The sequence below is a fragment of the Rhinatrema bivittatum genome, chromosome 13, assembly GCF_901001135.1.
Source record: "Rhinatrema bivittatum chromosome 13, aRhiBiv1.1, whole genome shotgun sequence".
Classification (NCBI taxonomy): domain Eukaryota; kingdom Metazoa; phylum Chordata; class Amphibia; order Gymnophiona; family Rhinatrematidae; genus Rhinatrema; species Rhinatrema bivittatum.
Window position 1 is genome coordinate 8,186,388 of NC_042627.1, and position 12,042 is coordinate 8,198,429.

Below are 12,042 nucleotides of genomic sequence, written 5' to 3' on the forward strand. Positions count from 1 at the left end.
AGTTGAGGAAAAGATCAATATAAAAGGAAGATAAAGAAACAACAAGTAAGAATATAGCAGATCCTAGTACATCACATTCAAAGAGACATTTCTAAACAAAGCACATTGTGTATCTTATGCGTTTTGTTTCCCTTCCTGTTGTTTGACCTCTGTCTTCAACTGTGTTTGCTATGGTCAGTGTTTGTCCATTGGTCTCTGTCTGTCTCAAGTGTCGACAATTTAGGGCTTACAAGAAATAGGTAACCGCGTGTGAGCGTGGAGAGATTGAGGCATGACAGGAGGGCTGTGACTGTTTGCATGCATGGGCATAATCGGACCACAAGTGCTGGGAGTGAGTTTAGGGAAACAAGTGGCGAGCTGAGGAAGAGGGGCAAGGATGAACATGAGGAACGAGTTCATGATTGCAAGGAAAAAGCGGTGAAGCACGGATCATGCTGGCGAGGAGCCAAGCAGGCACCAGGGGGAGGAAAGCAAGAAAGTACAGGAGGGCATGGAAGGCGACAGCAGGAAAGCCCAACAGCATCAACCAGCAAAGCTAGAGCAGGAGGAGAGGCAGCACAGACTGAGGGCCAGCAGTGCTGAGGCAATGGCTTAGTTGCAGATGCTCTGGTCTAGTACATTACAAGATCCTGAAACTTGCTGGAGACAATTACCACATCCTGTTTAGCAAACATGCGACCCTGACGTTCCAGCCTGTAAAAAGATAGCAGCAGAAGGAGTGGCGCAAGCACATTAAACACCGATACCTGGATTGTGAGTGCAGTGCACTACCTGGGAGAAGGCAGCCTGCCTACAGTAAGATCAGATCAAAGCAGGAAGCAGTGCCAAATACAGTTGTGCAGAGAGGAAGATCTGTGATGTGGTGGGACCGGAAGTTCTCTTTATTTATTTAAGATTACTTGTTATCTGCATTCCCTTGGCCTTTCAGAAGGGCTGGAGACTGCTGTAGATCTGCATGACAAGGCAGCAGGTCATCAGCTTGCTAAACCAAAGCAAGCTCCAATGTCTGGGAAGTTCCTATCCCTAGGTGATTAACCTCTTATGTTCATTATGTTTGCTGGAGGGGAGCAGATAGGGCGATGGACCCATTCTCTTGGAAGGAGGCAGTTCAAGGATGGACTCATCCCCTGGAGGGAAACAGTTTTGAAAGAGGTATGGGCAAATGTCAGCTGACTAGGTGGCATGCATGTGCTACAGCTCCTGTACTTCCCTGCTTCTTCTTGCTGTAACAGTTGCTACTTGTGTGTAAAGCATACAGACCGAGACAGGAGGAGGATGCACATGCAGGAGCCCAACTACAGCCACCGTGGACTATCAGGGTAAGAGGATGAGCCTCATCATCTCAACAGTGCCACTGAAGTCCATATTCCCCCTGGAGTCAGTAGATAACTTTGAGCTGGAGCTGACAGCAGAGATTCCTCACAGAAGGCCCCTATGACTAACTCTACTGACTCAGCACTGGTCATGGAGGGCCGGACCATCATACTCTTCCCACGTACTGACCATCCATCACTATCAGGACAACAATACAAAAGCCTCAAATCTGTGCCAAAGGAGTTGGGTTTCACCAGATAGAAGTAGCAACTGGCAGATCCCACCAGTGGCCTGCTTTCCATGTGCACTGTCTTCTATTGCATAAGAGAATGATAGTCATGTGAATTTTCCTTATTCGTACTCTACCTCATCTTTTTACTGTTGACAGTTGGGCTTTGTATAACATTTGCAACAGTTTAAGGTATTGCTAGGCACGTAAAGCCCATAGGACTCAGACCCTTCTTCAATCACTATCTCTTCTCACATCTTTGGTTCTGCACACCACCACCTTTAGTTCTCTATTCCCAGCTCTGCCACTCTTATACACCTCCTCCATCTTCACAACTATCTCTGTCTCACCACCTCTGGTTTTCTTTTACATGTACTCTCTGTTCTGCTCTCTATCACAGTTTTATTTTGCTCTTCACTGCAAATCTTGGCCCCTGCACTCCCCCATCACCCATGGTTTTCATGCACCTCCTAAGCGAGCTCATTATTATTTTTTTTTCATGTAGATTTTTATATTCTGCTTTTCACAGCACTTCTAAGCAGATTACATTCAGGTACTGACTCTAAATTTTCAGCTGAGGCAATGGAGAGTAAAGTGACTTGAACCCTGGTCTGCTGGTTTCTAGCCCTCTGCTCTAACCACTAGGCTACTCCTCCACTCTCACTTCCTCCCCCTTCTCAAACCTGCTGCCGATCACTTGGCAGAAACCCCACGATGTAAGAGCCCAAGTTTGCATTTGTGACATCGAGGATATGAGAGAGGTGCATTCTCACCCACCCCCCCAGCATAAATCACGCCCTCCTCCATTCTCCGCCAGCATTCAACCCACTTCTCACCTTCCCAAATTCACCCACTTTTCTGCCACTCCAAATATTCGCTCCCTCCTCCCCTCCCCCAACATTAATCCTCTCTTGCATTACCCTCTCAAGCATTCACCCCCTCTTCACCCCACCCCTTTCAGCATTTGTCTCTTCTCCCTCCCCACAAATCGTGGGTAGCTCTCCGATGTGTACTGCTCCCCCACTCTGCCCTCAGCTGAGTCCTGGGATCAGAGAAGTTGTGGCCGGGTCTGCTCCACACCCTCCCTTTTCTGCTCCCTGAACACTGCCTGAAACGGAAGGAGCCAGAGGAGGGGAAGCCCGACTCGGGGGCCAATGCAACAAATGAGTGGAAAACAGGCGCTCAGTGCTGGAGCACCCGCTTTCCTAACGAGCACTCAATCAGTCACCTCTCCCGGGTGTGCGACTGAATATTTAAATGAGGGCTCGAGCTGCCAAGGAGGCGCCAGGGACAAATGTGCGCCCCCTAGCAGCTCCTTGGCAGCGGGCGCCCACGAGAGGTGGCTGTCGGGGGGTTAGGAAAACAGACGCTCACTAATTGAGCTTTCCCTAACCTGACTGCCGGCACAATTTTTCCTTTTAAACCTTTTGCTTCCTCCGACTTAATATCGCCACGATATTAAGTCGGAGGATGTACACAAAAGCACTGTTTTCTGCTTTTCTGTACACGTTGTGGGCTGCTCAGAAACGAACGCCTGCTCTGGGCAGCCGATTTCTGAGCAGAAAAATGTGCGCCTCGGGCGCACATTTGTTTTTTTTTAATCGGAGGAGAATCGCTAATATCCTCATCAACATGCATTTGCATGTAATGAGCGCTATTGGCTTTGTGGAGGGGTTGGATGCACGTTTTGGACGCGCGAATCCCCTTACAGAATAAGGGGCTGTGGGCGCACATCCAAAACCCGCGTCCAGCCATAGGTAAAACACAGAGAAACAGAAACTGAAATGCATTTCCTCCTGTACTGTGCAACTTATAATGACATCAGAGATGCACATTTCCCAAAACCAACAGAGACAATCTAAAGACTTCCTACAAAAGAATGAGCTAGAAAAAGCGGAGAATCAGTAGTTAGAGCGGTAACAATGCGATCTGAGCAAGGCGTACAGAGCTGCCAAGTCACCCAGTTCCAGGAGGGAGGCTGTTTGGCCAGCCCTGGTTTTGAACTTACATCCCAAAGCAGTGTGGGATTTGTAGTCCCTGGCTGTACCCATTGAAATCAGAGCAGCAGGTACCAGAATACCTCAGAATGGGGTTGCCAGAAATGCAGGATCCGTCCAAAGTCTTCCTCGTGGAGCTAGGTAGCTTGGAAGCTCTGAGGGAGTATAGGACCGGCACCGTACATAACCCAGGAACTATCATTGTTCTCTCTGCATCCTGTAATTTTATTTCTTCTTCTCTCTGCAGTGTTTGCTGCAGGCTCACTGCTTTTCTCCTCCACAACTATCCTTGAATGACAGGAGGGAGGGGCTGAATTAGGGAGCAGAGCAGCTCTTCTCTGCTCTGACTGGCCCAGGATTACTCCCGCCCCCTCCTGTTCACCGTAGGCTGCCTGGAAGGAAGCAAAGGGCTTCCTCTGCTTCCCGAGATACAGGACACTGACTCATAGATTGGGGCAACAGTATTACTATATGCTTTCCTAAAACACGTATTTTGTTTTGGAATAAACCATGTGTGTTTTTATTGAGTGGGTTTGGGTATTAGGGTAAAGGGAAAAGGCGCTTTCTTCTGCAGCGCCTTTTCCCTCAGCGGTGATTGCTCGCTTTCCATTCCCCTCAGGTGGTTTGGATCCTGCTACCTGCTGCGTGCTAGGCTATTGCACTCCAGGCTCCCGGGCCACCTGTTGTCCATACCCTCCCATCTCCCCAAGCCTTGTATCAGCCGCCCCTCCTTTTCCCATCCCACAATGAAACCTGCTGAGTTACAAAGGACAAATGCAAAGTGTGCAGCTAGGACTGGGGCTTGAGATGGATGGGCCCGGTTCCAGGCAGCTGCTTGCCCTGAGTCATAAAGGCTGATGAAGTAGCCACCTTCTTGCTCTGCTCGGCTCTTCTCTCTCTCTGTCCCTCTCCCTCTCCTTCTCCTTTTTCCCTTCCTCCTTCTTCTTTTCCCTATCTTCTTCCTTCTCTGTCTCTCCTGCTCTTCCTTGTCCCTGACTTCTCCTTGCTTCTTACAAAGTATTTCCTGCTACAGCAGCTGAAATGCCTCCTTTTTTCCCAACAAACTGCCTCGAGCCAACAGGTGGCTATTACAGCCTGCGCAGTCCAGAACGGGCAAGACAGTGTCGGCGGCAGCATGCAATCGCCAATTAAAACTGGTTTAGTGAACAGGGTGATGATTTACAATAGCTCCTCATGCCTTCATTTGCATCTTATTGTGCTCTCTAACATGCACTTAAATGTTACAGCTTACTAAAACCTCATTGGGCGCCTCGTTAAGGCTTTTATGAATAGCACTTTATTTAACTATATCTAGCGCATATTAAATTGGTTTACTGTGCATGATAACTTAATGACCTTTAGTGAATCGGCCCCGTCGCCTGGAAGGATATTGCACTTCAAAACAGTCTTTGGGGATGGCCATTTAGACGACAGTGCCAAGCACAATATCAAGGACATTGGGAGGAGGCATAATCTATAAGTGAGACGCTGTATGCATGACAAGAAAGAGTACAGTAATGCTAGATACAATCAGAGAATTACAGAAGAGAAAACCACACTGATAAAGAGGAGGAGGAATGGCACCTTGGCCATCTTCCTCTTCACTGGTGCAGAAGTCATTTAGCTACAGTGGCTAAGATTCCTTTAGTGCTGAACCTCCAACCGGAAGCCCCGCTGTCTTGAAACAGATGGAGAGATTAAAGCACTGGAAATGTATTTCTGCAGGTAAATCGTCATGAGGACCCAGACTGGAGAAAGCACAGGCTGGACAAGCAGAGAGGTTCTCAGGGACTCTGCAAGATGCTGCTCGCGATTATTCCCGCTGCAGGTTGCATTGGAAGTGGTGGCTCTCGGTGCTGTGCGGGTAATAAAATTGTTCCTGTGGCAAAACCTATGAGAGGATCATTAGGGGAAGCCCTTAGTGTCCAATGGAAAAGGCTCCCGAGTCAGTGGACTGCTTCTCGTCATTCCGCCCACCAGCTAATGTCTGGTTGCTCTTGTACATCTCAGTGCTGGCAGACGCGACTGATGGCAGGTTAACCTCTGACACCTGAGGAAGGAATCATGGGAAACGAGATTACAAAGCGTGAACTTCTGAGCCGGCTCGGAGGCGCCTGGTTTGATTCCCAGCTCCGGTCTTCTGCTGCTGCGTTCGGCTGGGGACTGGGCAGTGTTCACAGCGCCTGGGGGAGTGGAATCTCAGGTCATCGCCCAATAGTGACATCTAGTGGCCAGATTTAGGGCCCGTGATTGCAGGGTTCTGGAAAAAGCCATGGTGCATGGCCCCTCAGCTGAGGACGGTTGCTGCAGTGGCTGCACTCAAGTAAGCTGGGAGGGGATATAAAATGGGGTGGGAAGGGGACATCCCAGCGTAGACGTGAATGAAGGCGGGTGGTGCCAGATCATTATTCCCCCAAAGGAGCAGGAGGAAACCGCAGGGTCAAAAAAAATAAAATCTCGTGCTTTTAATTTCATCGCCTTTCAAAATCAGTAGCTGCTCCTCGTGCTTCTATTCTTTAAATATTTGTACTTTCATGGAAATGCTTTTTTTTTTTTAAGTAGATAAGAAACTAAGACTTCTTAAGGGGTTCCACGTGATGTTGAGTGCTGAGAAACACTGAGACTTGCAGGAGCTGAGACAGTCGTCCCCCTCATCCACTGCTTCTGCATTATTCTGTCCTGCATCGCCTCCTGCTGTGAGAGGCAGGAACTGCAGGAGCTGTGATCTTCCCCCACACCATTCCCTGCTGCCTGGAAGAGGCTGGACCTGCAGGAACCGCGAACTTCTCCAGAGCCAGTAACTCCAGTACCATTCCCTGCGGAGGCTCCTGACGGGAGAGCTTGGAATAGTTAGATATGCGTAGTTCCCCGTTCCCAGTGGCGCCTCCTGCTGGTAGAGCAGCGTATTCTTTTTTTTTTTTTTTTTTCATTAATATTTTTGGAGACAAACCTCTTCGAATTTCCTGGCCTTGTACTGATCAGCCCCCTTCAGGAAGTTCAGGAGAATGATGTCACATAGGACGGTACCCTTCAGGGAAAGGGAAAACCAGTCGGATGAGGAAAAAAAGAGAAAGAGAGAGAGAGAGCCACCGTGAGACAGAGAATACCTTCTGACACAAACATCAAACACTTTCCTTTAGCCTAATACACAGAAATAAAGGTTGCCAAAAATACAAAAGAGATGTGTACAAGGTGATACCTTTTTATTGGACTAACTTAATACATTTCTTGACTCGCTTTCAGACTAGCTCTCCTCTTCAGGTCAGAAATCAAATGAGCAAACGATGGCATTACCAGGAGCTGGAGTGAATCCAGTGATGGGGGGAGGGAGGCTGGATGGGTGATCAGAAGGTGACGGGCAGTAGGATTTTATGGCTCATAATGAGTTAAGGAAACCGAGCTCTCTACTGAGTCCTTTTTTTGTCAGTTCCAAAATGTTTGATGGTTTTAACTTCAGCAGCCTCGCCTTCCGTCAGCCTGGGCAGGATATTGCAGACAGGAAGCTGAGGTACCTAACACTTCTCATCGAGCCTCCCACCCCAGCATTTTCTAACCAATTCCCCCATTGAGAAGGGAGGCAATGGGGGGAAAGAGGCAGGGAAGAACAGGCAAGAAAAGGTAAACAGAGGAGAAATAAAAAAGAACTGTAACTTTCTGCCTCAAGGAGGGAGATTCCCCTTCGTTACAGCCCCAGACTGAATGTTTTTCCACGTTCTCCCCTGAAAGCCCCTTCCTCCACCGCGTTTCAGTGGAGGCTTAAGCCACCTCAGATTAGGTTCCCCTGTGCAAATAGTATAAGGAGAAACAGAGAGAAATGAAAGGCGATGCGGAGAAGGGAAAAAGAGAGAGAGAGACGGCTGGGTACTCACCACTCCCACGGAGGTGAAAGCTGCCACAATATTTATCAGTGTCGGGATGATGTTAAACTTTCCAGCCTGAAAGAGGAGAAGATGCGAGAGGGGATACATGAACAGCAGCGACTCAAGAAGACGGGGAGACAAAAAACAAAAAAAAAAAGGATGGGCAGACGTGCTGTCCACCCTTATGGAGAGAGTTGCACCGTGATGCCCAGGAGCTGCCAACAAGGGCAACCATTCTCAAACATCTGCAAACAGCAGAGGAGACTTCACAAGACCCAGAGCATCGTTCAAAGCCTCCTCAGTGAATTTGTGTGCAGGAAAGGGAAGGCTAGGCCACACGGTGTAATATCAGCACTCTGAATATCAAAAGCCGCTGATAACACTGCCTAGAAAACAGATTTTTCTCCATGTGACTTATGTCGTGGATTACAGAAATGTTATCTGCTAGAAACTTAACCCCTGAAAAAGCTGACTCAGATCAACAGCGGTCTCCAGCACATCTGGCTGCTGGCTCGGCAGATACAGTGCATTTGTAGTGAGAAAACCCCAGATGTCATTGTATATTACTCTAGCTGCAATTTGGCCAAGTAGCCATGAGATTTACACTTTCTGATTAATGCAATCATCTACTCGGTCCCTTGAGGTTTGCTAAATTGCCCCCTCCCTCCCTCCCTCCATCTGCCTCTCTACTTTCTAAGTGCTTTAATGCTGTCATTTCATTTTATATCAATAACTGCTCATCATCAACATTTTACATTAACCAAATTGTAGATATTAAAAGCATTCAACTACAGTCCAATTACACAGGCTCTGTCTTATAGTGGGTCATGTGTCCAGGGTGCTGCCTGTATGGCCCAATGTGCCAGGTCACTAAATTATAACCGTGGCTCAGCAGTATAGGCAAATTCCTCTCTACTCCAGCAACACCCTAAAACTAATACGGTTTGTTGCCTGACTTTCTGACTACCTAATTAAAACAAAACACATGAACACACTAAATAATATAACCCAATAGTTTACTTCTCCCCAATACTTTTAAGTTTAAAAAATATCTCCAAGCAGTAGTTACTGATTCTTTCCAGCCAGCAGCAAGGAGATCCTCACCACTCAGTGGTCCAACTGGGTCCTCCTTTATAAAATTTCCTCATTCTACTAACCCTGCTATTATAGAAAGATGAGGCTGGAAGGGATCCCAAGAGGTCATCTGTTTTCCCCTACATCCAGGTAGGATTCACTGGCAAATGTTTATCTAATCTTCTCTTTAAAAATTCCAAGGAAGGGATTCCACCAACTCCTAGACTAGAATGTTCCAGTTCTATGCTAGCCCTACTGTCAGAATGGTTTTCATACAATCCAACCTACATCTTACATGCCATAAATTAAGACCATTACTTTTTGTACTTAATAGAGAAGAACAACCAATTGCTGACCTCACTATATTCCCTTTTATGTATTTGAAGTCACCATTTAGTCTTCTCTTTTACAAGTTAAATAAACTCAGCTCATTCAGTCTATGCTTACAGTTGAAATCATCTAGGCCTTTAATAATTTTAGTTGCTCTTCTCTGGACTTTCTTCCATTTCTCAGTCCTTCTGGAAGTTTCAAGTCCGAAACTGATCATTACTTCCACAAAGGCTTTACCAAAATTAAGTAGAGTGCGATTGGATGTCATAAGTCATGCCACGTCCCAGTATAGGGGATCTATGCAGTAAAACCTGTGCAAACCCTATTTTGATGTGGGCTTGCAAAAAAATTGAAGAGGCTTGCACTCAAGCCAAAACAGATGGTCAGCTGAAAAATGCTTTTTAGGCTCAGTCTGCTCTTCAGCCTCAAGTCTCTGAATGCCCTACAGTAGTCTTTGGCTACACTAAAAATGTCAATGACAGCAAAGACCTTTGTCTTCTGGTGAGCTATTGCTTGAAAATACATTTGCTTTCTTTAAAGAAAGGGCATCTTCATTTTTTAAGTGGTCAAGTGTATTTCTTCTGTCACCTCCTCCTCTCTGACATTCTCTTCCTCTCCTCCTTTTCCTCTATGTCACCCCTGTTTATTTATTTATTTATTTATTTAAAACTTTTCTATACCGTCGTTTAGTAGAGCACCATCACAACGGTTTACAGTCAGGCACAAATATGTGGTTTCTCAATTATCCATAGGGTGCCATTATTATACGGTTACATGGTTCAATAATATACTCTAAATGGGGAATGGGTGTGGTTACCATTTATGATTAACTGTCTTTCTAATTTAATACTTAATTGTGAGAAAATAATAAAAAAATAAGCAATTTTGCTTTTTCTTGGTGACTTCCTGCTTTGTGTATGTGTTGTTATTCCGCTACCTCACTGTGAAATGCTTTTTTGAAGAGCCATGTTTTTAAGCCTTTTTTGAAGAGTTTTAAGTCCTTCATTAGTCTTAATTCCAGTGGTAATGTGTTCCATAATAATGGTCCTGCCAAAGATAGTGCTCTCTCTCTAACTTGGGTGAACTTTGCTGTTCTGACTGAGGGTATGGTTAGCAGATATCTTGCTGATACCCTGTGAATGGGAGAAGGACTGGGAAGCCCCATTGGCTAGCACCTGGGGGGGGAGCCCCCTGCTTTTTTCGAGTGGGGCTGGCTCCCAAATAACAAAGGCTATCATGGACAGACATTCAAATTCTAGCAGAGGAAGAGGAGGGAAGTTCAGCCTTTTAGACAAACCCAGCTGCTAATTCTTCTGCTATCACTTTTTTTTGCAGCTACGGATTCTCTATGGTTATCCCGAGTATCGAAGAAGGCCTGGGATAAGCACAGAGAACCATGAGTCACACAACAGTGAAGAGATAGCAGAAGAATTAGCTGCTGGGTCTGTCTGGCAGACCAACTACCTCCTTGGCAGACATTGAGGCAGGTTTATTTTAGGTCTTTTTTCTTTTTCGATTCAGGAACTCGCTAGCCATCTTTGGCTTCTCCCCTAGAGAGCAATAGGTCCCTCTGCACTGACTGTGCCAGGCCCCTCGGAGCTCAGCAGGAGGAGTCATGAGAAAAAGAGAACTGGACATGCGCAGTTTAGTCTGATCACACTTTTTATCTTCTTCTTGGTAAATAGACATGTTAAGACAAGATCCTAGCAGCTATTGAACAGGGTCCCGCTAGCACGCTCTTGCTAAATAGCATGCAGAATGAGCATTCCATGCTATTTAGCATGAGTTCATTAATCCCACATTTCCATATGATGTTCCTTCATTTGCATGCATAGACTCACAGTAACATCGTCTAGGACCCCCTTGCCTTCCAGCATAGTTCACCGATTTAGCATGCACGAGATGGCCTTAGCGTGGACACTAACATTTATTGCATAGGGCCCACAGCATTACTTTTCCGTGCCCGAGTTCTCCCCCTACTTCCTGCAATAGACACATTTTATGATGGCTTGCTCCCCGCTACGTACATTTCCGTACACCAGCACATCGATGCGGATCCCATAGGCCTTCAGCAGCGTGCGGTACTCCGAGCCATTCTCACGCTTGTAATATTTTGCATACCTGAAGGAAAAAAGTTATCCCTCTCTGAGAATGTGTGTCATACGTGTCTGTCTATATGTATATGTGTGTGCGTGCGCGTGCATGCAAACTAAAAGGAAAGGCGAGCTATCCCGCTCTAAGAATACATTTGTTTGAAGTCAATATTCAATGCCATTTAGCTGTTTTGTTTTTATTTCTTTTATGATTGTTTCTTACATGTCAGAATTTGTTTATGTATGTTAAATTGTGTATTCCGCTTAGACCTGCATACCGTATAGGCAGTATAGAAAAGCTTTTAAATAAATAAATAATACATAAGTTAGCCAGATGAGTCTTGTCCAGCTAATCTACTTAAACGTTTAATTTTGAATAGCTACAGATATGACAGGAAGGGGACTGCCTTCGGTCTATTTCTATACATCTGTAGTGTGCATTTTTATTGTGGCAGCGTGAAAGCTGGAAGCTGCATGCTAGTACGGGTTTGCCATCTGGGTCTTGGGCAGATCACACAGGGTTGGTACACAAAAAGCGGGAGAGGAACGTTAGAGCTGCCGGGTAGGCAGAGGAGAGCAAAGAAGGCAGCATGCTAATATCACACATCGTAAACTGAGAAAGTTTCTCACTGCTGCTCACACAAAGGGGATGTTTATTTGCAGTTCTCCTGCCAGGAGCTCGGCCTCTGGCCGATCATCACAGGGCTGTAGTTTCCTAGACTGGCCAGGCTCCGGGTAGAGCTAGGCCTTTTTTTGTGTGTGTGTTGTGTGTGCGTGTTTGTGACTCATTTGAAGACTACAGCACGGTAATTGTAAATAACGGTAACAACTCACCAGCGCACTCTACGTCATTAGCTTGGGATTTCCATGCGAGGGTGCTAAGCAGCGTGCACAGTTGTACAAGTCTATTTTTTGTGTGCAAAACTCCTTGCTGCATCAGCAGTAACATTTGAATAAAAAAAACTTGTGCGCACAACTGTGGGTTAACCTGTGCGCTCTGCCGAATGCACTTTATTACATAGGCCCTTTGGTGATGTTCCTGGGGAGTGAGCCATAGCCACCTCACTTTCTTTTTTTGCCATCTCATGTCAAATTTGTGGTGTGCCCTACAGTCGTTTCTTATGTTTAGGTACTAATCTTACCTT

The 12,042-nt window shown here is 46.2% G+C and overlaps 1 protein-coding gene across 1 annotated transcript in view; it reads right to left on the reverse strand.

Annotated features, from left to right (window-relative positions):
- Positions 1-2,519: 2,519 nt before the first annotated feature.
- P2RX3 (purinergic receptor P2X 3) overlaps positions 2,520-12,042 on the reverse strand; it is a 49,881-nt gene continuing 40,358 nt past the window's right edge. The window contains exons 9-12 of the mRNA XM_029575763.1: positions 10,832-10,925; positions 7,410-7,475; positions 6,491-6,568; positions 2,520-5,590 (exon numbers count right to left, since the gene is read on the reverse strand). Of these exons, the coding sequence (XP_029431623.1) occupies positions 5,459-5,590; positions 6,491-6,568; positions 7,410-7,475; positions 10,832-10,925 (370 nt within the window). The 3' untranslated portion in view covers positions 2,520-5,458. The remainder of the gene's footprint in view (positions 5,591-6,490; positions 6,569-7,409; positions 7,476-10,831; positions 10,926-12,042) is intronic.